Raw genomic sequence first — 26,137 nt, forward strand, 5'->3', positions numbered from 1 at the left:
TTTAAAGCATCAGCATAGTACTAATGCGTGTCAACTAGGAGTAGGTGGTAATTAGCTAACTGAAGAAAACACAAAGTACCCCTATACGCGTAGATACTTCGAAGGAAGAAAAGGATCAAAACAAAAGCTAGCATTGACTCAGAGGAGAACGTAGATGATGTATCTTTTGTATGGTGAATATGATGATAATGGATAAAATCGACCTATTTGTTTTATTGCTAACTAATCATAAAAGCGTGCTCAGGAATGCTCATATTCCATCAGCAATGAATCCACAAGCAATGGTACTCCGTGAAAAGCACAGCGCCCAGCTATTTTGAGGTGCAAACAGATTGTAAACTATTGGTTTACCCTCTCCAGCACAAGGCATCAACATCGAGTGGAAGTCGAAGAAAACACCTACGGAATGAACATAATTTTAGTGCATCCATTTAGTTTATTAACCATATATTTAAAGCGTCACATAGAAACGAGGGGTGTGGAGAGGAAAACCTGAGATCCGCTGCAACGCGCGGGCATGGGGTGGGGAAAATGAGCTCCACCAAGATGGCGAGGGAAGAAGAACCGCGCTGTACGGGAACAAGCCATCAACGGGTCGAGGAGCCCCTGCGAGGAGCTCATCGTGCAGGCGCACCCGAGTGCGAACGGAGTAGTCACAGGCAACAGGTGGGAATAGTTTTTTCTGGCAAAAATCGGTGGAGATAGTTAGAGATTTAGAAAGGGCCATAACTGTGTACATGGGAGCTGGTCCACGGCGGGGCGTGCGGGGGCAGCCTCACATGGATGTAGCTTTGCGCGAAACGGTTGGCTGTTTCGGGGGAGCGATGCAGGACGGGGAGGTGCCCGATGCCACGGCGGCATGCCTTCACCCTGCACGTCATTTCCTCAACTTCCTACGACCAGCAGCCTCGGGAGAATGGCCCTATGTGTTAATCGTATTTTTATATTGAAATCAGACAATACAATGGAAATATTGAGGGGTTAATCGTATGTTTTTTTCTGACAATGGAAATATAGATTCATTTTCTCTGGCCCCTTCGTTCGAATTCTTTTAGAATGCTATTGGCTTATTAATATTTTTATTCCACAAACGGTTGTGAAGCTGGTGGTTCTATTCCCTTCCATTCACCTATCACATCTGTTGAAGCTCCCATACAAATTGTTTGATCGACATACAAACTTAAATATGTGAAAATATATTTTCTATTTACCGTGTCACCGTAGCAACGCACGGGCTTTCTGCTAGTGTGATCTAAAAGTTGCATTTTTTGGAAACTTGGAAGTGTCACAAAAAAAGGATTGCGGGTACAACTACTTGCAAATGAGAGTTTCACTTTCCTCGCTCCACTCCTCTAGTATGCAAATTCCGGTTCTCCACTAGGAGTAGTATGGAAAACACTGTGCCAAACCTGTTTTGCATGAACACACTGACGTAGGATGTGGTTAACGGCGTCTTCTTCCTGCACCTGCAGGCAGACAATGTGCACGCCGAAGTCTTATCTTGCAGACCATGTCTAGAGCAGTCGGACATTGTACGAAACTTCAGCGGAAAATGTAAAAAAAAATAGTTGTGATTACGGTTCTGGATAAGTATGTGCCATATAGCCATTACACACAACACATAATCCAGATTGAAACGTCATGACGATCATTCTCGTTGAAAATTTTCTTGATAGTTTACGCTAGGAGTCAAGTAAGAATACAACATGATGCTTTTATGCTCTCACATTCCTAAGTGTGAGACATGTCCATTTTGTGTTGTGCCTATAGTGGACACATGGGGAGGTGCCATACCTGATTAGAAACGGGCTTATCCATGTGGGACATAGTTGTCAGTTTAGCTTTTAAGGCCTTAAGGGTGATAAAATGAATATTTAGACTGGGTTGCAACTAATTAGATGTAGACCTGGTGGAGACTGCAAAAGTTTTGTAGATGTGGTGTTATGCGCAACGAAATGAGCTGAAACTGGTGGAAGCTGCAATTCTCTCCCAGGTTCCACAATTCCATGATGATCTCTACAGCAGTCTCGGAAGCTCAGATAAGATCGAGGTGAGCAGGCAGATGACAAAAGGGACTCGAACTGTCCGCAATGGCGACTGGCGACATGCCCTAGTTCTTTCCCCACTCCCCCAAATCCACAAATCCCCAGCCAAATCCGATCCTACTTCCCAATCCCTTGGCTACAACCTTGATGCATGCTCTTCTCAATCAGATCTCTTCCTTCTTTTCTCTGTTTCCTCTCTATCTTTCTCCCTCAGGCATCTCTCCTGGTCCAATGGAAGGTGATGGGGAAAAAAAGCTCACTCGGAGGAAAGAGCCAGACAAATTGGAGATTCCAGATCGTGCGCTGACGATGCAAGCAATGAGCCTGGCAGAGCCAAGACTATGCAGAGTCCAAGGAAGCCAGGTTACAAATAAAGAGGAGTTGGATTTCTCATGTTACCTTCTTATGAAGGTAGCATGTACAGGAGGATCTCCAAGATTCCTATCTCAGCAAGCTCTGCAGCAAACTATGGAAAGGGATTGGAAAGAAAAATTCCACGGCATATTTCAGGTAACAAGTAATGTCTTCATGGCACACTTTAAAACTAAGGAAGACATGATCTCGGTTTATATTAAGCAGCCTTGGGTAGTGAATTCAGAAAACTTGCTTCTTGACTGGTTTGACCCCAACTTTAATGCTATGTCAAGTGCTGATTATAGGTTTGATAGTTTTCCGATCACTGTTAGAGATTATGGGATACAAAGGAACAAGAGATCTATAAGCTTGCTGGAAAATATACTAAATCAAGTTGGAGAAGTCTCTGATTTCCATATTTTGCAACAAAATAATCTCTTCACCAAACAAGATTACATATGGGGTACTGCCAAGATGATGGTAGCTAATCCAGTAAAGGTCAGAGCTGTTGTAAGTTTTGAAGACGACTCGTCCACTATTTCTTATCTTCACTATGAGAAGATAAACAGAGCTTGCCTGTTTTGCGAAATTCTATTTCATATTGCAAAAGACTGTAACAGGAATAGTTTGATATCTGAAAGGCAAAGAAACATGCATTCAAGTGCTGATATTCCGACAGAAAGATATGGGCAATGGATCATCATTGAAAATCAAATTCCAACAGACCTAATCCACAATGCAAGGATGGAGGAACAGACATCAAACCAAGGAGGAACTGCAATAATGAACATACTAAGGGAGATGTTTTCTCAGGATCCAAAAAGCAAAGGAAGAACCAACGTCATAGGGCCTGCAAATATGCTCAATGGGAATGAAGGATTACTTACTCTTCAGGCAAATGTTCAAGGCAAAATTCAATTGGGCACCTCTTGCAATGATGCTGCACAAACTGTGTGCGAAGACTCTGGGAGAGCAAGCATGGAGATGGATTTCGAGGCAGCGGCGCCAGCCCTTAAGGCGCCACGGGCGCCATGAGGGCCTTAGGATGGAACTGCCAAGGTATGGGCAGGACCCTTGGCAGTAACAAAATGGTGTATCTTGCCCGGATGATCGCTTCTGCTAAACCTCAGGTAACATTCGTTTCCGAGATCAAATCTTCTAAATTCACAAATGATGATTTAAATGCTAGATTCAACATGTCCAATAGCTTTGTAGTGCCCTCTCGAAGACGTTCGGGCGGGCTTTGGTTGATGTGGAATGATGAGCTTCAAGTCACTGTGCATAGTTCTAGTCTACATATTATCCTAGCTACTGTAGTCTATGGCACTAAAAATCTTAAGTTTGGCTTAGTGTGTATATATGGTGATCCGTATCATCGACAAACTAGTGCCATCTGGGAAGAAGTTGCTGCTTTTGTGCATGATAACTCCACGCTTCCAATGCTTTGTATGGGAGATATGAATGAGCTTTTGTATGATATGGATAAGAATTCCACTAATATAAATCGTAGTCGCTTGTATGCTTTCAGATCCTTTGTTAAAAATTGTGGTTTCTTCGATCTTGGTTTTAGTGGCCCGGCTTACACTTGGACTAATAAGCGTTTTTCCTCCAAACCGACTTATGAGAGATTGGATAGATGTCTTGTTAATGCTGAATGGTGTGATGCTTTTCCTATTTCCAATGTTTATAACATGCCTATTATTCACACTCTTAGTGATCATGCTGCCATCCTGCTCTCTACGGAGGGCCTGGTTAGGAAAATAAAAAAGTCTTTTAAATTTGAAAATTGGTGGCTAAAAGAAGATGACTTCAATGATTATGCAAAAAAGAAGTGGAATCTTTCTAGAAACAAATCTTTTTCGAATAGAATTAACCATCTTGCAGGGCATCTAAGGATATGGTGTAAAAAGAAAAAGCCGTTGCAACAAGAGCTGACCAATTTGAAGGATCAAATCAGAGAAATTCAATTGAAGCCAGAACAGCAGCAAGATCATACTAAAGAGGCTTCTCTATGCATAAGGTATGAACAAACTTTGACCAAATTAACTGATTCCTATATGCAAAAAGCTAAGAAGCATTGGGTCAGAGATGGTGATAGAAACACTGCCTTCTTCCATAGAGCCATTGTTAAGCGAGGAAGAAAGAATACTATTGTCTCGGTGAAAGATGAAAATAACATTTTACATTATATGCCAGACCAAATCAGTAATACTTTTGTTAACTACTTCCGATCTATATTTGCTTCCACTCAAACTAACAATGGCAGGCCCTTCATACACACTCAGTTACCTCAGGATCTGGATGATTACACTTACACTATCCCTGATGAAAAAGAGATTTTAGATACTCTCAAGGATATGAAGAAAAACGCTTCCCCTGGACCAGATGGCTTTAACGTTGAGTTCTACATAGCTACATGGAGCTGGATTGGACAAGATGTCATCCAACTTGTCAGGACTTTCTTCCAAACAGGTATCATGCCCAGCCATATAAATGACACTCATATTGCGCTTATTCCGAAAAAACTGGTTCCTCTTGTGCCTGCGGATTACAGGCCGATTAGTCTTTGCAATGTAGTTTACAAAATTATAGCCAAATGCATTGCCAATAGACTTAAACCCCATTTGCCTGATTACATCCATCCATCACAACAAGCTTTTATTGAGGGTAGAAGGATAAGCAACAATATTATCATTGCCCAAGAAATTACTCACTCCTTTGTTATTAGTTCTTGGAAACATAAAGCTTTCATGTTAAAAATTGATCTAGCCAAAGCATTTGATAGATTAGAGTGGAATTTCATTGTCGAGGCACTAACACGCAAAGGGCTGCATGGTCATTTTATAAATCTCATTCATGCCTGTGTCTCTTCTCCTACCTTTTCAGTTGTCATTAATGGTCAGGCTTTTGCTAAATTCAAAGGTGACAGAGGCATACGACAAGGTTGTCCGTTATCGCCGTACTTGTTTGTCCTTGCAATAAATGAACTATCGATTGCTCTGCAGGAAGCTATGGCTACTAATAACTTTGCAGGTATTAAATTGGGTCCAAACTGTCCACCTATTCATTCTCTGTTGTTTGCGGATGATCTTCTGGTGTGCGGACAAGCCACAGAACAAGAAGCGACAAACATGAAACAGGTTCTCCAGGACTTTTGTAATAGATCAGGACAAACTCCAAATTGGACAAAATCGGGAATACTTTTCAGTAAGCATGTTGACAACCAAGTTGCTCATATGATTCGAAATATATTTCCTGTCCCAATTATAGATGCAAACTTTATTCATCTTGGACATCCTCTTATCATTCCAGGGAAAGATAGAAATACTGCTTATAACTTTGTCATAGATAAATTCAAAACCAAACTTTCAACTTATAAGGCAGACCAACTTTCTCATGCAGCTAGATTGGAATTAATCAAATCTGTTTTCTCATCCATTCCTGTTTACTACATGTCGAATATTCTTTTCTCGAAAAATTTTATTGCAAAGCTCACCTCCATTATTAGGAACTTCTGGTGGACAGGTATAAGGAAAGACTCAAATTCCAGGAGCTTATGCTTAAGGGCTTGGAAAGACATATGTATGCCAAAAAAAGAAGGAGGTTTAGGTATTAGAAATTTGCAGGCAATCAATCAGGGTCTTATCCTTATGGCTGCCTGGAGATTAGCAGATCAGCCTCACACTTTTCTTCACCAAGTTCTGAAATCAAAATATTTCCCCGTTTCTTCTCTTTGGCGCCCGAATTCAAATGTCCCCAAGTCGGCCTTTTGGGCCTCCATCCTTAAAATCCTTCCCATCCTCAAAGCCCATGCTTTCTACCAAATCACTATGGGCCAGATTTCTATTTGGAGCACACCATGGTGTGAAGGGTGGGGTCAGGTGTATGATTCCTTGATAATACAACCTGGAAATTACTCCTATCCAAGCCATGTCAAAGACCTTTGGATACCTGGACAAAAAAATTGGAATGAACAGCTAATTGACACTTTATTTCAGGAACAGATGGCGGAGATAATAAAAAACACTCCAATTATTAATACACAGGATGAAGACTGTCTTTGTTGGAAGCTTACGCCAACAGGCAAGTGCAACTCCAAAAGCGCCTACAGAGTGTGCCTTGAAAAGCTGTTTGAACAAGGGGAACCAAGACCAAGGCAGGTAAGTGCAAATACTAAACATCTCCTTCAATCTATTTGGAAAAACAGCAATATAATTCCGAGAATAAAAACTTTTGGTTGGAGAATTATAAGAAAAGCTATCTCTTCAGGAGCAAGAGCCGGTAAATACAGTAAACACATCAGTAAACTTTGCTGTAGATGCAATCTGGAAGAAACAGATCAACACCTTCTTTTTCTTTGTGCTTATGCTAGAGCTGCTTGGTTTATGCATCCCTGGAACCTGAGAATTGATCAAATAGCCTCCCCCTCTGATTCTATAACTCAAATTATTAACAAGCTTCTTAGTATGAATCATCCCAATGGTACTATTGAAAATATTCTTACTTTCATGTGGTGTTTATGGAAAGCCAGGAACGATTGCCTGTTCAATAAAAAAGATAATACACCATTACAGGTTCATCACATGACTAATGCTATTCAGCAAAATCTAGAACTGCTTGATGTAATGCAGGATTCAATACAAGTGGCACGACCAAGAACAGGCATACAAGACGAGTTAGCATACCCAGGGAGCACAATCAGCACAGATTTGCAGATTAAAGGGAGCAAGATCTTCTCGGATGCGACATGGACGAAAAGGAATCCTTCAGGTGATCAAGAAGTTGACAGGACAGGCTTGGGACTTTACTGCCAGATTTTGGAACAAAATAGGGAAGAAACTATCATGATCCAGGCCTCGACAATCCGACCACCTTCGCCACTTCTTGCTGAAGCTGCTGCTCTTCTCCTTGCTTCAAAAGTTGCAGCACAAGTCCAAGCAAAACAAGTCACTTTTCTTACAGATAATCTTACCTTGGCAAAAGCTGCTGCTGCTCCTTCAGTTACAGATGAGCAAGTGCCATGGGAACTTCGACAGCAAATTGCAGATTACAAGAGAGCATCGGAACACCTTATTCCGAAGATATATCACATCAAGAGAAACCTGAATGGAGTAGCTCATGACTGTGCAAAACAGGCACTTCGACGAACTGAGTCGTTGCCTATATTTTCTTGTCTAAATTCAGCTCACAGAAGAGTAGGTTCTTGTCCCTCGGCTATTTCTCTTCAAAACTTTGCTTTACAAGGATTTGTACTTCATGATGTACTTTGCATATGAGCTGAATGGAATATAAGCGCCTCTGGCGCCTGCTTTGTTCAAAAAAAAAAACAGCAGTCTCGCATTCACAAAAAGATCAATAAAAGCGGCTCCAAGTTTCAAGCTAATCAGCGGGGTAGCTTATCAAGCCGACGAGCGAGCCAGGCAGTGCGACGAGCTAATCCAGCGGCAGGACCAGCTTGGCGGCGTCGAGGCGTGGGCTCAGCCGGAGCGCGACGCGCTTCATGTCCTCCGCGCCGCTCTCGTAAGCCGGCAGCGCTTGCTCAGCGACCCGCCGCGTGTACTCCTTGGACCGCAGGAACTGCTGCACCGCCGCCGTCTTGGCGCTTTCGACCTCTGCCGCCGTCGCCTGCCTCGCCGCGGCGAGCTCGGCCTTGGCGTTCTTCCTTTCTGCCTCCATCGCCCGCTTCGCCGCGGCGAACTCGGCCTTCACCTCAGCCAGCTGCTCCCGCAGAGCTGCGACGTCGCGTTCATGCGCTCTCTGCTTCTGATCCAGCTCCAGCGCGTGGTTCAGCGAGTATGACACGTGGTTCACGGCCTGCACTCGCCGGCCGTTGCCGCCGCCACACGCACAAAAGATATGACCAACCGGTGAATGATTTGCGCCATGTGTGTATGTAGTTACTGTACGTACTAGGATACCTGGCGAATTGCCACGAAGCTCGACGCGAAGACGTCGGAGGGCTTCGCCGCCGCGAACTCGCGCTGCCGGCACAGCGGGACGATGCTATCCAGTACCTTCCGCGCTTCCTCCCAGTCGGCGCCGTCGCCGCCGTGTGCGTTGGGCACGGGCAAGTGTCGCGGGTTCGGGCCTCGCAAGCCCGATGGCGTGTCTGGCTCAGAACGGCAAAGCCCGCCTTTTGCGGTGGCGACCTCCTCCTGCTTCCTCTTCTTGCGAGACAACTGCGGCGTGCAGCCGACCGGCTCGGCTTTCACCTTCTCCGCCGGAGCCACAGCCTCGTTCGCTGACAGACCCATCCCTGGCACACAGCAGCACGACGGTAAATTATCTGCTAATTCGACGAAGCGGAATCGATTTGCGACTTATTACCTTGGGAACCAGTAGAACGAGGAGAGGGCTGGAGTGGCGGTGGTGGTGATGTCCCCGTCAGGTGAGAGGAGAAGGCTGCGCCAAGATCGGCCTCCGAGAGGTAAGCCCGGAGATCAACTCCCGCGCCGTACGTGTGTGCTAGCTTTGCCACCGATTTGTTATCCTGGCTCGACAGCACCGGACATTTGGTGGAGATCTTGCACGGCGGCTCCTGGTACCAGCGCACCGGGCACGACCATGGCACCGGCGAGCTCAGGAAGAAGAAGCCCCTTTTCCACTTTTTCCCGGATTTGGGACCCTTAATGCCAGTGAAGAGCGCTCCGACGCCTTGTTTGCACCGGAAGAAGTACCAGCCCTTCCTCCTGAGAGAGAAAAAGTGCCGGAACACGGCGAGCGACGGCGGCACGTCGGTGGTGTGGCAGAGCACGACGAAGCCCACCAAGACGCGCCAGCCGTTGGGCGTCAGCTGGCCCGGCGCGACGCCGAAGTGGGAGAGCACCTCCGAGAAGAAGGGGTGAAGCGGGAAGCGCAGACCCGTCTCCAGCGCGTGCGCGTACACGCAGAGACTCCCCGGCGGCGGCGGCGTGCACGCGCGCCTGTCCCCGGCAGGTGTCGCGCCGAACTCACTTGGAACGCCGTGCTTCTCGCAGAGGGCGTCGACCTCGGCCTGGGTGCACAGGGACGAAGCGAAGCACTCGGCGGCGGGCATCGAGAGGGCGGCAGCGTCGTCGTCGTCGCTCTCGGTGTCGCTGCGTATCAGTATGGGGGAAGAGGAGGAAGGCATGTCGCTGCGCTGCTCTCGGTGCGGGACGGTGCGGAGTGGGCGTACCGCTCTTCTCTGTTTCTGAATAGAGTCATTTCCGGGTATGCGCGCGCACACCTTTCCTCTCCCTACTTTGCATTCATGGCAATTACGGGTATTCAAGAATTTTCGTTTTTAGTTTTGTTTACTTGAGATTTCGTTCTCTCTTCGTATTTACCTTGCATTCTACTCACCCACTGTTAGAGCATCTCCAGCCGTGTCCCCAAAGCGTCCCCCAAAGAGATTTTGGGCGCGCCGGATAAAAAAACCGTTTCAGCCGCGTCCCCCAAAGCCCATTTTTGTCCGGCGCACCCCCATACGGTGTCCGGCGCCCCGAGCCCGTCCCCGTCCCACAGGGGACGCACCGGGGACGCCGGACACAACGAAAAGCGAGGCGGGGAGTGACGGGGCCGACCCGTCAGCGGCACAGTTAATTTTAACCTAACCGTCGCCTACCTCGCGACGGAAGTTATTCGCGCGCAGTGACACACGGCGGCATCTTTGCCTTAATGGCGACGGAGGGGCAGGCGAGACGTCTCGTCGGTGCTGCGCAGCCTCCACGCGTCGCCGGCGTTCGCACGCCACCGCCCGTTCCCGCGCGATCTTCCCGCCTCTTCTCGCCTGTTCCCGCGCTTTCTTCCCGACGCCGGCGTCTATAAAAGGTCTCCCGGCTCAACGGTAACCACCACACCCCGCCGGCAACAAACACAGCCCTCGTCGCTCCACCGCCGTCTCCTCCACCACCAGTAGCAATGGCGAACCGCCCCGGCGCTGGCCACTTCCCTCCACCGCCGTCCCCTCCACTTGCAGTCCCGGAAACGCAGGTCGACACCGACCCCTCAGCAACGGCCCGGGAAGAGCGATGGCGTGCACACCGTCAGCAGCGGCGGGAGGCAATGCAGCAGCAGGCCCGCCAAAGAGCGGGAGGCGGCGCAGCGGCGGATCTGGCGGCGTTCGCGCCCATGGCCATGGCCCCGCCGCTGGCGAGGCCGCGGCGGCAGCAGCGTGGCAGGAGCAGCAGGACGCCACCGTTGCGGCGTCTGACGCCTCGACGAGACAGGAGGCGTGACGGTGCCGGTACCGGGCGGAGATGGAGCAGCGGTGGGATGACGAGCGCCAGCGCCAGCTCGCTGAGCGGGATGCGCTGTACCGAGATCGGCGGGAGTCGATCGAGCGCCGGCGGCGGGAGTCGATCGAGCACCAGCGGCAGCTGGCGGCGGAGGAGCGTCGGCAGCGGGAGGCGGCGCTGAAGGCGTTATGGGGGAGGCGGGCGGACCAGTTGGCGGCGGAGGACGACGTGTTGGCGGCGGCGATGATGGAGGCGCCAACAGATGTGGAGGAGGAGGCGCCAATGGAGGAGGAGGAGGCCGAGGCGGAGGAGACCGAGGTGGAGGACGACGACGATGATGAGTTCGAGTGGTCCGATGACGACGGGCCGCACCCGGACGAGACGGCCGATCAGCAACGCGCGCTCGTCGAGTCCTTCGAGTCGGAGAAGAAGCTCCAGGACGACGCCCGTGCCCGCGAAGAGGCGCAGATTCGTCGCGCCGTCGAGCTCTCCCTCCAGGCGGCCCAGCAGGGGAGGGCGGAGGAGGAGCACGCGCGGCGGGAGCGGAGCCGTCTGGCCACCGCCGAACGCAACGAGAGGAGGCGCGCGCAGGAGGAGGACGCGCGGCGGGAGCGGCACCGTCTGGCCACCGCCGAACGCAAGGAGAGGTGGCGCGCGCAGGAGGAGCTGCGGCGTAGGGGAGGCGACGACGGGGCGGGGCCGTCGAACGCACCACCGGGCGATCAGTAGTCTAGGTTTAGATGAAATCTAGCCGTTTTCATTCAAACTTTGTAATATATAATCAAAATTGAATGAAAACCTTTATTTTCGTGCACCAATATTCATTTGGAGGAGGCGTTTGGGGGACGCGGCTGGGGAGCGACGTCCCCCGAAGGCGGCACGAACAAAACGCTCAATCCGGCGCGGTTTGGGGGACGCTTTGGGGGACGCGGCTGGAGATGCTCTTACTAGGGTATTCAATAATTTAGGTAGTACTTCTTCTGTCTCAAAGTTGAGATAACTTTTTTTAGATAGACGAAGTAGTAGAATCAAAGGACATGCTCCACCGGGGACGCTAAGAGCATCTTCAGTCGCGTCCCTAAAGCGTCGTCCAAGGCGATTTGGAGAGCACCGGATAAAAAAAAGTTCCCAGCCGTGTTCCTTAAAGGCATCTCCAGCGGCGCGACGTAAACGGACATTGAGCGATCGTTTGTGTCCGCCGTGACCGGAAATGCGTCTGGAACCACCTCCAATGGGGCGATGCAAAGTGACCGGGTCGTCCGTGGAGACGCAAACCTGACTCAAATACGCGCCAGGTTTGCGTCTCTGCGGACGCTGCGCGGACGCGCATAGTATCCGCTCGGTCCTCGTACGGGCCCGCCTGGCAGCGACACAACTGCTTCGTCTTCCGCGGCATTACTTTCGGGCGACACGCTGCAGCCTTTGCAGGGCCGCGTTAATGGCATGCCTCGGCTTCCGCGAGCGTGCGCAACTAGTAGGTGTTGCACTGGCAGGCCATTGAAGCCTCTTAAAGGGACGCTGTCGGCGCCCATTTCCCCGACCAAACCATTGCCAAATCCCACAATATCCACCACACCGACGCCATGGGGAAGAAATGCTGGCCGTTCCGCAAGACCAAAAACGACCAGGAGGCTAGCGGCTCGCGTTCCGGCAAGAAGGCACGGGTCGGCCGGTACGTCCGCGTTGACCTCGGGCGGCAGCTACGGGAGGAAAACCGGCCGGTACCATGGCCGGACGCGAACTTGCCGGGAGGGGGCTGGTACCTGAACTCGCGGCGTGTGCCGGTCCCCCCCCCCCCCCTCCCCCCGTGCCGCGCGAGGGCCGAGAGCGGCGGGACGAGGTGCGTCGCCGCCGAGCGATCTTACCGCCGGATCTGTGGGAGGATCCGGCGTACGGGCTGAACTCCTACAACTGGATTTCATTCGGGACGTGGGAGTTCGACGCGCGCCGCCGCTCTGCCTACCTCGCCGACGTAGACTACTTCGAGCGCGAGATCGCCGCCGAAGAAGAAGAGAACGACCAGGAGGACGCGGACGAAGACGGCGACGAGGACGAGCACGAGGACGTGACCATGGCACAGTACGACCAAAACGACGGCGGGCCGGCGTGGGATCCGGAGACCCAGCCACCGGACATTTCCGAGGAGGAGGCCATTGCCATGGCACTGGCCAACAACGAGCAGGACGAGCTCAACGAGCTCGCTATGTGCGACGGGCTCGCAATCCAGCTCCGCGAGTCAGCGTCGCGCAGGGAAGGCCGGCGACTACTCCGGCCACGCCGACGCGTTCCAACGTCCGCACTCCGCCTGCTGCTCCAGCGGGGGATCCCTGGGCACAGCCTCCTCCCCATGCGGCGGTACCTCCTCCACCGCCGGCGTACGAGCTTCCATGGCCGACGCCGCAGTTGGTTGACCTCGTCAGCGACGACGACCAGTAGACATCACGTACTCTTAGCACGCCTTTCTGGCTTTTTTATGTTTTTTTCATGTAAATTATGGCTTCATGAATGAAAAAAAAAATATGCGGCATGCCGCTGGAGCCACCCCCGACGCAAACGGACGCCCGGACGATTTCGACCATTTGGCCCGACGCAAACGGACACGACGCGTCCGTTTGGACGTCCGAAATGCGTCGCGCCGCTCGAGATGCCCTAAGGACGATTTTTGTCCGGTGCGGTCCGATACGGTGTCCGGCGCCCCGAACCCGTTCCCGCCCCACAGGGGACGCTCCGGGCACGCTGGACACAATGAAAAGTGAGGCGAAGCGACGAGGGCTCGACTCGTCAGCAGCTCGGAAGCCTAAAACCCCGTCGCCTATCTTTGGTCAAGCGACGTTAATGGAGTCCCTGTTTTCCCAGGCGACGCAGGGACGCGTCTCGTCGTGCATGGCCGCGTGGTCGTCCGCGCCGACGTTATTGCGTGCAACCACCCGCTGCCGCCGCTGTACATTAAGAGGCCCTGTGGTTCGTCACAATCTCTCACCGCTCCCAAACCTTCTCCTCTCCACCCCCAGATCTTCTCCTCACCGTTCCAAGCAATGTTTTTCTCGTCCTCCCGCAAGGTCACCGCGGCGAACGGCTTCAGCCGCGGCAGCCTAACCGTGAAGGAGGCGTGGGCGCTGTACCACGCGGGATATCCTGTCCCGCCGGACATGCGCCTGCCAAGCAGCGACGGCTGGAAGATGGCCGTGAACGACATTGGCATCCTGATACGTCTCAAACGTATCTATAATTTCTTATGTTCCATGCTACTTTATTGATGATACTCACATGTTTTATACACATTATATGTCATTATTATGCATTTTCCGGCACTAACCTATTGACGAGATGCTGAAGAGCCAGTTGTTGTTTTCTGTTGTTTTTGGTTTCAGAAATCCTACAAAGGAAATATTCTCGGAATTGGACGAAATCAACGCCCAGGGGCCTATTTTTCCACGAAACTTCCAGAAGACCGGAGGAGATACGAAGTGGGGCCACGGGGAGCCGCCACACTAGGGTGGCGCGGCCTACAGGGGGGCCGCGCGGCCCTAGCGTGTGGGGCCCCCGTGACGCCTCCTGACCTACCCTTCCGCCTACATATAGCCTTCGTCGCGAATACCCCAGTACCGAGAGCCACGATACGGAAAACCTTCCAGAGACGCCGCCACCAATCCCATCTCGAGGGATTCAGGAGATCGCCTCCGGCACCCTGCCGGAGAGGGGAATCATCTCCCGGAGGTCTCTTCATCGCCATGATCACCTCCGGATTGATGTGTGAGTAGTCCACCCCTGGACTATGGGTCCATAGCAGTAGCTAGATGGTTGTCTTCTCCTCATTGTGCTATCATGTTAGATCTTGTGAGCTGCCTATCATGATCAAGATCATCTATTTGTAATGCTACATGTTGTGTTTGTTGGGATCCGATGAATATTGAATACTATGTCAAGTTGATTATCAATCTATCATATATGTTGTTTATGTTCTTGCATGCTCTCCGTTGCTAGTAGAGGCTCTGGCCAAGTTGATACTTGTGACTCCAAGAGGGAGTATTTATGCTCGATAGTGGGTTCATGCCTCCATTAAATCTGGGACAGTGACAGAAAGTTCTAAGGTTGTGGATGTGCTGTTGGCACTAGGGATAAAACATCGATGCTTTGTCTAAGGATATTTGTGTTGATTACATTACGCACCATACTTAATGCAATTGTCTGTTGCTTGCAACTTAATACCGGAAGGGGTTCGGATGATAACCTGAAAGTGGACTATTTAGGCATAGATGCATGCTGGATAGCGGTCTATGTACTTTGTCGTAATGCCCTGATTAAATCTCATAGTACTCATCATGATATATGTATGTGCATTGTTATGCCTTCTTTATTTGTCAATTGCCCAACTGTAATTTGTTCACCCAACATCTATTTTCTTATGGGAGAGACACCACTAGTGAACTGTGGACCCCGGTCCATTCTTTACATCTGAAATACAATCTACTGCAATTGTTCTTTACTGTTCTTCGCAAACAAACATCATCTTCCACACTATACGGTTAATCCTTTGTTACAGCAAGCCGGTGAGATTGACAACCTCACTGTTACGTTGGGGCAAAGTACTTTGATTGTGTTGTGCAGGTTCCACGTTGGCGCCGGAATCCCTGGTGTTGCGCCGCACTACATTTCACCGCCATCAACCTTCAACGTGCTTCTTGGCTCCTACTGGTTCGATAAACCTTGGTTTCTTTCTGAGGAAAAACTTGCTACTGTACGCATCACACCTTCCTCTTGGGGTTCCCAACGGACGTGTGTTAACTGCACGCATCAAGCACTTTTTCTGGCGCCGTTGCCGGGGAGATCAAGACACGCTGCAAGGGGAGTCTCCACTTCCAATCTCTTTACTTTGTTTTTGTCTTGCTTTACTTTATTTACTACTTTGTTTGCTGCACTAAAACAAAACACACAAAAATTAGTTGCTAGTTTTACTTTATTTACTGTCTTGTTCTCTATATCGAAAACACACAAAAATTAGTTACTTGCATTTACTTTATTTACCTTTTGTTTATTTCATCATGTTTCCTCCTAAGTACACTCTAAAAGACATACCGGTAGGACGAGGGTCTATCATTGGGAAAGAAAATATAGAAGATTTTTTCACTCATGTTAGTACAGCTGAAGATTTTGAAGATAGACACTTGGTAGAACTTGCTCCTACTTATGAAATTGCTGTTGCTTCTTTAGTACATATATTGGAAACTAAATTTGTTAATCTCAATCCTATAATTCAACATATGTTTCTTACACTCGGTGATATGGAAGAAGGAGAAAAGAAAGGTTTTGTCTTAGAAACCCTTCTTAAAGAATTTGGTGGTGTAGCAAGAGAGGCTAGAAAAGTCTTTATTAAATATAAGATGCTTGGCTCTTACACCAACTTTGCTAGTACACTTGAAAAGATGGACATTGATAGAATAAAGTACACTAATAATGTTAATGATGGAGGGGAGATTAAGACATAAATACCTTGCAAGCTCCTAGGAATGCATGAAGCTCTAGAAAATAACTATGGTTGGCTTGTTCCTGAAAATTTGTTTGATGAGAATAGCAAGCCTAAGAATAATGAAAAAGGAGCCTCTGAAACTTACATAGATAAGATAAAATGCATACTTGAGAAAACTCCAAACCCCTCTGTTGATGCTTCGTCTCTTGACAATACTTGATTCACACTTTCTGCGCCTAGCTGAAAGGCGTTAAAGAAAAGCGCTTATGGGAGACAACCCATTATTTTACTTCTGCACTTTTGTTTTATATTTGAGTCTTGGAAGTTGTTACTACTGTAGCAACCTCTCCTTATCTTTATTTTATTGCATTGTTGTGCCAAGTAAAGTCTTTGATAGTAAAGTCAATACTAGATTTGGATTACTGCGCAGAAACAGATTTCTTGCTGTCACGAATTTGGGAAGGGTTCTCTGTAGGTAACTTAGAAAAATCTGCCAATTTACGTGCGTGATCCTCAGATATGTACGCAACTTTCATTCAATTTGGGCATTTTCATCTGAGCAAGTCTGGTGCCTCTAAAAAATTCGTCTTTACGGACTGTTCTGTTTTGACAGATTCTGCCTTTTATTTCGCATTGCCTGTTTTGCTATGTTTGATGGATTTCTTTGTTCCATTAACTTTTGGTAGCTTTGTGCAATGTCCAGAAGTGTTAAGAATGATTATGTCACATCTGAATATATGAATTATGCACTGACCCTCTAATGAGTTTGTTTTGAGTTTGGTGTGGAGGAAGTTTTCAAGGGTCAAGAGAGGAGGATGATACAATATGATCAAGAAGAGTGAAAAGTCTAAGCTTGGGGATGCCCCCGTGGTTCATCCTTGCATATTTTAAGAAGACCCAAGCGTCTAAGCTTGGGGATGCCCAAGGCATCCCTTCTTCATCGACAACTTATCAGGTCACCTCTAGTGAAACTATATTTTTATTCCGTCACATCTTATGTGCTTTAGTTGGAGCGTCTGTTTGTTTTCATTTTTGTTTTTGTTTGAATAAAATTGTATCCTAGCATTCTTTGTTTGGGAGAGAGACACGCTCCGCTGTTTCGTATGAACACATGTGTTCTTAGCTTTATCTTTAATGTTCATTGCGAAGGTTGGACTACTTCATTCATTGTTATATGGTTGGAAACAGAAAATGATGCATGTGGTAAATGGTATAATGTCTTGAATAATGTGATACTTGGCAATTGTTGTGCTCATATAGATCATGTTTAAGCTCTTGCATCATGTACCTTGTACCCATTAATGAAGAACTACATAGAGCTTGTTAAAATTTGGTTTGCATGATTGATCTCTAGAGTCTAGATATTTTCTGGTTAAGGTGTTTGAACAACAAGGAAGACGATGTAAAGTCTTATAATACTTACAATATGTTCATATGTGAGCTTTGCTACACCTTTTTATACTTGAGTTTGCTTCAAACAACCTTGCTAGCCTAGCCTTGTATTGAGACGAATTCTTCTCGTGCATCCAAATCCTTGAGCCAATAACTATGCCATTTGTGTCCACCATACCTACCTACTACATGGTATTTCTCTGCCATTCCAAAGTACATTACTTGAGTGCTACCTTTAAACTTCTATTCTTTGTCTTTACAATATATAGCTCATGGGAAAATAGCTTTAAAAACTATTGTGCTGAATAATATGTACTTATGTGTCTTATTTCTTAATAAGTTGCTTGTTGAGCGGTAACCATGTTTCTGGGGATGCCATCAACTTTTACACCTTTGTTGAATATCATGTGAGTTGCTATGCATGTTCATCTTGTCTGAAGTAAGGGAGATTTTCATGATCAAATGGTTTGAGTATGCATATTGTTAGAGAAGAACATTGGGCCGCTAACTAAAGCCATGATTCATGGTGGAAGTTTCAGTTTGGACAATCAATCCTCAATCTCTTATGAGAATATTATCTGTTGTTAAATGCTTATGCATTAAAGAGGAGTCCATTATCTGTTGTCTATGTTGTCCCGGTATGGATGTCTAAGTTGAGAATAATCAAAAGGTACAGGCGGCATAGAGGTACCCCTTTGTGACACTTTGTCGAAACATATGCTATACAATGATAATCCATGTTAATCCAAGCTAATTAGGACAAGGTGCGAGCACTATTAGTATTATATGCATGAGGCTTGCAACTTATAGGATATCTTATACATAACACATATGCTTTATTACTACCGTTGACAAAATTGTTTCTTGTTTTCAAATTGAAAAGCTCTAGCACAAATATAGTAATCCATGCTTCCCTCTGTGAAGGGCCTTTCTTTTACTTTATTGTTGAGTCGGTTTACCTATTCTTTCTATCCCAGAAGCAAACACTTGTATCAACTGTGTGCATTGATTCTTACATGTTTACCTATTGCACTTGTTATATTACTTTGTGTTGACAATTATCCATGAGATATATATGTTGAAGTTGAAAGCAACCGTTGAAACTTATATCTTCCTTTGTGTTGCTTCAATGCCTTTACTAAGAATTTATTGCTTTATGAGTAACTCTTATGCAAGTCTTATTGATGCTTGTCTTGAAAGTATCATTAATGAAAAGTCTTTGCTATATGATTCATTTGTTTACTCATTATCTTCATCATTGCTTCGAATCGCTGCATTCATCTCATGTGCTTTACAATAGTATTGATCAAGATTATGATAGCATGTCACTTCAGAAATTATCTTTGTTATCGTTTACCTACTCGAGGGCGAGTAGGAACTAAGTTTGGGGATGCTTGATACGTCTCAAACGTATCTATAATTTCTTATGTTCCATGCTACTCTATTGATGATACTCACATGTTTTATACACATTATATGTCATTATTATGCATTTTCCGGCACTAACCTATTTACGAGATGCCGAAGAGCCAGTTGCTGTTTTCTGCTGTTTTTGGTTTCAGAAATCCTACAAAGGAAATATTCTCGGAATTGGACGAAATCAACGCCCAGGGGCCTATTTTTCCACGAAGCTTCCAGAAGACCGGAGGAGATACGAAGTGGGGCCACGGGGCGCCGCCACACTAGGGCGGCGCGGCCTACAGGGGGCCCGCGCGGCCCTAGCGTGTGGGGCCCCCGTGACGCCTCCTGACCTACCCTTCCGCCTACATATAGCCTTCGTCGCGAATACCCCAGTACCGAGAGCCACGATACGAAAAACCTTCCAGAGATGCCGCCGCCGCCAATCCCATCTCGGGGGATTCAGGAGATCGCCTTCGGCACCCTACCGGAGAGGGGAATCATCTCCCGGAGGTCTCTTCATCGCCATGATCACCTCCGGATTGATGTGTGAGTAGTCCACCCCTGGACTATGGGTCCATAGCAGTAGCTAGATGGTTGTCTTCTCCTCATTGTGCTATCATGTTAGATCTTGTGAGCTTCCTATCATGATCAAGATCATCTATTTGTAATGCTACATGTTGTGTTTGTTGGGATCCGATGAATATTGAATACTATGTCAAGTTGATTATCAATCTATCATATATGTTGTTTATGTTCTTGCATGCTCTCCGTTGCTAGTAGAGGCTCTGGCCAAGTTGATACTTGTGACTCCAAGAGGGAGTATTTATGCTCGATAGTGGGTTCATGCCTCCATTAAATCTGGGACAGTGATAGAAAGTTCTAAGGTTGTGGATGTGCTGTTGGCACTAGGGATAAAACATCGATGCTTTGTCTAAGGATATTTGTGTTGATTACATTACGCACCATACTTAATGCAATTGTCTGTTGCTTGCAACTTAATACCGGAAGGGGTTCGGATGATAACCTGAAAGTGGACTATTTAGGCATAGATGCATGCTGGATAGCGGTCTATGTACTTTGTCGTAATGCCCTGATTAAATCTCATAGTACTCATCATGATATATGTATGTGCATTGTTATGCCTTCTTTATTTGTCAATTGCCCAACTGTAATTTGTTCACCCAACATCTATTTTCTTATGGGAGAGACACCACTAGTGAACTGTGGACCCCGGTCCATGATGTCTACGCCCCCCTCCTTTTCCTGTAGACAGTGTTGGGCCTCCAAGAGCAGAGGTTTGTAGGACAGCAGCAAGTTTCCCTTAAGTGGATCACCCAAGGTTTATCGAACTCAGGGAGGAAGAGGTCAAAGATATCCCTCTCATGCAACCCTGCAACCACAAAGCAAGAAGTCTCTTGTGTCCCCAACACACCTAATAGGTGCACTAGTTCGGCGAAGAGATAGTGAAATACAGGTGGTATGAATAAATGCGAGCAGTAGCAACGGCACCAGAAAAGTGCTTTGCCCAGGACAGTAAACAAGCAGTAGTAACGCAGCAGTAGTAACGCAGTAAAACAGTAAACAAGCAGCGATAGCAGTATTTAGGAACAAGGCCTAGGGATTACACTTTCACTAGTGGACACTCTCAACTTTGATCACATAACAGAATAGATAAATGCATACTCTACACTCTTTTGTTGGATGATGAACACATTACGTAGGATTACACGAACCCTCAATGCCGGAGTTAACAAGGTCCACAATTCAATGTTCATATTTAAATAACCTTAGAGTGCATGAAAGATCAATACGACTAAACCAAGTACTAACATAGCATGCACACTGTCACCTTCACACTATGTAGGAGGGATAGATCACATCAATACCATCATAGCAATAGTTAACTTCATAATCTACAAGAGATCATAATCATAGCCTACGCCAAGTACTAACACGGATGCACACACTGTCACCATTACACCGTGCAGGAGGAATAAACTACTTTAATAACATCACTAGAGTAGCACATAGATAAATTGTGATACAAAACACATTGCAATCATAAAGAGATATAAATAAGCACTTCACTATGCCATTCATAACAGTGAATAAGTATTCTGTGAAATATAGCCTAAGAGACCCACACACACTGTCACCTTTACACACGTGGGACAAGGAGTCTCCGGAGATCACATAAGTAAAATTCACTTGACTAGCATAACGACATCTAGATTACAAGCATCATCATATGAATCTCAATCATGGAAGGCAGCTCATGAGATTATTGTATTGAAGTACATAGGAGAGAGATGAACCACATAGCTACCGGTACAGCCCCGAGCCTCGATGGAGAACTACTCCCTCCTCATGGGAGACAGCAGCGTTGATGAAGATGGCGGTGGTGTCGATGGAGGAGCCTTCCGGGGGCACTTCCCCGTCCCGGCGGCGTGCTGGAACAGAGACTCCTGTCCCCCAGATCTTGGCTTCGCGATGGCGGCGGCTCTGGAAGGTTTCTCGTACCGTGGCTTTTCCGTCCATTGGTTTTAGGTCCAGGGGCTTTATATAGGCGAAGAGGCGGCGTCAGAAGGTCGAAGGGGCACCGACACTATAGGGGGGCGCGCCCCCCCCCCCTTGGCCGCGCCGGCCTAGGGTTTGGTGGGCCTGTGCCCCCTCTCTGGCGGTTCTCATGTGTTCTGGATGCTTCCGGGCAAAATAGGAACCTGGGCGTTGATTTCGTCCAATTCCGAGAATATTTCTTTACTAGGATTTCTGAAACCAAAAACAGCAGAAAACAAGAATCGGCACTTCGGCATCTTGTTAATAGGTTAGTTCCAGAAAATGCACGAATATGACATAAAGTGTGCATAAAACATGTAGATATCATCAATAATGTGGCATGGAACATAAGAAATTATTGATACGTCGGAGGCGTATCAGCATCCCCAAGCTTAGTTTCTGCTCGTCCCGAGCAGGTAAACGATAACAAAGATAATTTCTGGAATGACATGCCATCATAACCTTGATCATACTATTGTAAGCATATGTAATGAATGCATCGATCAAAACAATGGTAATGATATGAGTAAACAACTGAATCATAAAGCAAAGACTTTTTATGAATAGTACTTTCAAGACAAGCATCAATAAGTCTTGCATAAGAGTTAACTCATAAAGCAATAAATCAAAGTAAAGGTATTGAAGCAACACAAAGGAAGATTAAGTTTCAGCGGTTGCTTTCAACTTGTAACATGTATATCTCATGGATAATTGTCAACATAGAGTAATATAACAAGTGCAATATGCAAGTATGTAGGAATCAATGCACAGTTCACACAAGTGTTTGCTTCTTGAGGTGGAGAGAGATAGGTGAACTGACTCAACATAAAAGTAAAAGAATGGTCCTTCAAAGAGGAAAGCATCGATTGCTATATTTGTGCTAGAGCTTTGATTTTGAAAACAAGAAACAATTTTGTCAACGGTAGTAATAAAGCATATGTGTCATGTAAATTATATCTTACAAGTTGCAAGCCTCATGCATAGTATACTAATAGTGCCCGCACCTTGTCCTAATTAGCTTGGATTACCGGGATTATCGCAATGCACATGTTTTAACCAAGTGTCACAAAGGGGTACCTCTATGCCGCCTGTACAAAGGTCTAAGGAGAAAGCTCGCATTGGATTTCTCGCTATTGGTTATTCTCAACTTAGACATCCATACCGGGACAACATAGACAACAGATAATGGACTCCTCTTTTATGCATAAGCATGTAGCAACAATTAATTTTCTCATATGAGATTGAGGATATATGTCCAAAACTGAAACTTCCACCATGGATCATGGCTTTAGTTAGCGGCCCAATGTTCTTCTCTAACAATATGCATGCTCCAACCATAAGGTGGTAGATCGCTCTTACTTCAGACAAGACGAACATGCATAGCAACTCACATGATATTCAACAAAGAGTAGTTGATGGCATCCCCAGGAACATGGTTATCGCACAACGAGCAACTTAATAAGAGATAAAGTGCATAAGTACATATTCAATACCACAATAGTTTTTAAGCTATTTGTCCCATGAGCTATATATTGTAAAGGTGAAGAATGGAAATTTAAAGGTAGCACTCAAGCAATTTACTTTGGAATGGTGGAGAAATACCATGTAGTAGGTAGGTATGGTGGACACAATTGGCATAGTGGTTGGCTCAAGTATTTGGATGCATGAGAAGTGATCCCTCTCGATACAAGGTTTAGGCTAGTAAGGTTATTTGAAACAAACACAAGGATGAACTAGTACAGCAAAACTCACATAAAAGACATATTGAAAACATTATAAGACTCTACACCGTCTTCCTTGTTGTTCAAACTCAATACTAGAAATTATCTAGACTTTAGAGAGACCAAATATGCAAACCAAATTTTAGCAAGCTCTATGTATTTCTTCATTAATGGGTGCAAAGTATATGATGCAAGAGCTTAAACATGAGCACAACAATTGCCAAGTATCAAATTATTCAAGACATTTTAGAATTACTACATGTAACATTTTCTGTTTCCAACCATATAACAATTAACGAAGCAGTTTCAACCTTCGCCATGAACATTAAAAGCTAAGAACACATGTGTTCATATGAACCAGCGGAGCATGTCTCTCTCCCACACAAGGATGAATTTATTCAAACATAAACAAAAGTAAAAGCAAACAGACGCTCCAAGTAAAGTACATAAGATGTGACCGAATAAAAATATAGTTTCAAGGGAGGAACCTGATAAATTTGTCGATGAAGAAGGGGATGCCTTGGGCATCCCCAAGCTTAGATGCTTGGGTCTTCTTGAAATATGCAGGGATGAACCACGGGGGCATCCCCAAGCTTAGTGAAAGGATACGGATGTCGCCTAGAGGGGGGGGGGGGGTGAATAGGCAATTTAAAACTTTTGCGAGATGGGCTTAACAAATGCGGAATAAAACTAGCGTTTACTTTGTCAAGCCCAAAGCCTATATACTATGGTTCACCTATGTGCACCAACAACTTATGCTAAGCAATACAAGCAAGTAAGATAGCAAGATATATATAACTTCAAGCACGATGGCTATCACAAGGTAAAGTGCATAAGTAAAGAGCTCGGGTATAGAGATAACCGAGGCACGCGGGAGACGATGATTTATCCCGGAGTTCACACTCTTGCGAGTGCTAATCTCCGGTGGAGAGGTGCGGTTGCTTAGTGCTCCCGAACGCCACAAGAGGCTCACCTTGAGGTGTGGTTGCTCGATGCACACCAACGCCACAAAGGCCTCACCCCAAGATGCGGTACTCACACCACACACCGAACGCCACGAAGGCGCCTCACCTAAATCTCCGGTGACCCTCGCCACAAAGGCCTAGGTCACGGTTCCACTAAGGGATTTCCTTCGAGGCGGAAACCGGGCCTTACACAAAGGTTGGGGCACACATCCACAACTTAATTGGAGGCTCCCAACAAATCACCACAAAGGTCTAGAATCCGTCTAGGGTTCCAAGAACCCAAGAGTAACAACCTTCTTGCTTTCACCACCACGAATCACCGTGGAGAACTCAAACCGATGCACCAAATGCAATGGCAAGAACACCACAAAGATGCTCAAGTCCTTCTCTCTCAAATTCCAACAAAGCTACAAAAGCTATTGGGGGAATAAGAGAGGAAGAACAAAGAGGAGAACACAAAATTCTCCAAGATCTAGATCCCAAAGATTCACTCACAAAGAGGTAATTTGGTTTGGTCAAAGTGTGGATCTAGATCCCCTCAATCTTTCTCTCAAATAGATGCAAGAATCATGGGAAGGGGAGAGAGATCTCAAGCTCACAAAAAAAGTCAATCAACAATGGAGGTGAGAGGCTTGAGAGAGAGGAGGAAGAAGCAATGCAAAAGGTGAGAGAGAGGGGGCTTAAAAAGGAGGCCCAATTTTTCTGCCCGTTGGAGGCTGCATCGCGCGAGGAAGGAGGGACCGGTAGTACCGGCCAGGTTGGGCCGGTACTACCGGCCAGAGCTGGCAGGAGGCGGCGGGGGGCGAGCTGCGGGCAGGGAGGGGGAGGCCGGAGCCTCCGGCCATGGTACCGGCCGGGGTACCGCCGGACCTCCCCAACGCCCTGGAGCATCACTGAGGCACTTGGTGCCTTAGCGGTACCGCGGGCGGTACCGAGCCCGGAGGCTCCGGCCATGGTGAGGCCGGTGGTACCGCCCGTGCCTCCGGCGGCTGCCCCTCCTCTCCTTTTCCTTTTTCTTTTAAAACCAAATATGGAAATGCAAAAATCTAGAGTTTGGAAACTCGGATTAAGACGAAACCAATTTTGTTGGAAAGAGGACGACAAGAGCTACCCAACAAAAAGTGAAAATATGGAAACTAGCTGGGGGTGATTTTCTATTATTTTTAGAGGTGCAACACCTCAACATGAGAAACCGAGAAAATCACCAAACTCGAAAACGCAACAAGTGATCTATGCGAAATCCGTTTTCGAAGAACTAGAGCTTGTCATGAGAATAAGCACAAGCTCTAAAACATCACATGGATAAGATCCAAATAACAACCAAGAAAGATGATGCAAGGATGCAAAGGTTTGAGCTCTCTCCGAATGATACGATCGAGTTACTCACTCGAGAGCCCTCTTGATAGTACGGCAACTAAACTAAGAACCGGTCTCCAACTACACCATGAGACCGATGAGAAAGAAACCCTATCAAGAGCAAACCTTAACCTTGCGCATTCCACTTGATCTCGATGATGACGATCTTGACCGCAACAAGATGGAACGCCTTTCTTGCTTGTGCTTGCTTGACGACGTCTTGTGGATTGCTCCTCCATAATCCACCATGGGAGAGCTTCTTCTTCGGCGCATCTTCACATATCCATGAACACCATATGGATGGCAAGATTCAAGCATATGATCTCTTCGAGTTGGCTCATCTTGAACTTGCACTTCATTTCTTCATTCTTCATCATGTTGATGTCTTGAGATAACTTGAGGGCTCACTTCATCTTCATCTTCAAGACATACTTGACACTTGATATCCTTCATCAATTTCTTCTTATTGCAACCTTGAAGCCAACATATGGTTCAAGCATTGCCTATGGACAACTCCTACAAATATAACTCAATGCAAACATTAGTCCATAGGGATTGTCATTAATTACCAAAACCACACATGGGGGCTCCAAGCACTTTCACTTAGACTCTTCACTCTTCTTGATCATAGTATATCATCCTCCTCTCTTGACCCTTGAAAACTTCCTCCACACCAAACTCG

At 46.8% G+C, this 26,137-nt stretch overlaps 1 protein-coding gene across 1 annotated transcript; it reads right to left on the reverse strand.

The window, feature by feature from the left end:
- Positions 1-7,771: 7,771 nt before the first annotated feature.
- On the reverse strand, positions 7,772-9,584 carry LOC127316170 (uncharacterized). Its single transcript, XM_051346583.2, has 3 exons — positions 8,727-9,584; positions 8,318-8,655; positions 7,772-8,213 (listed from the first exon to the last, which is right to left on the reverse strand). Exons 1-3 carry the CDS (start codon positions 9,508-9,510, stop codon positions 7,833-7,835), a joined length of 1,503 nt encoding a protein of 500 aa, XP_051202543.2. The 5' UTR covers positions 9,511-9,584; the 3' UTR covers positions 7,772-7,832.
- Positions 9,585-26,137: the final 16,553 nt, after the last annotated feature.

This window comes from Lolium perenne, chromosome 7, assembly GCF_019359855.2.
Source record: "Lolium perenne isolate Kyuss_39 chromosome 7, Kyuss_2.0, whole genome shotgun sequence".
NCBI lineage: Eukaryota > Viridiplantae > Streptophyta > Magnoliopsida > Poales > Poaceae > Lolium > Lolium perenne.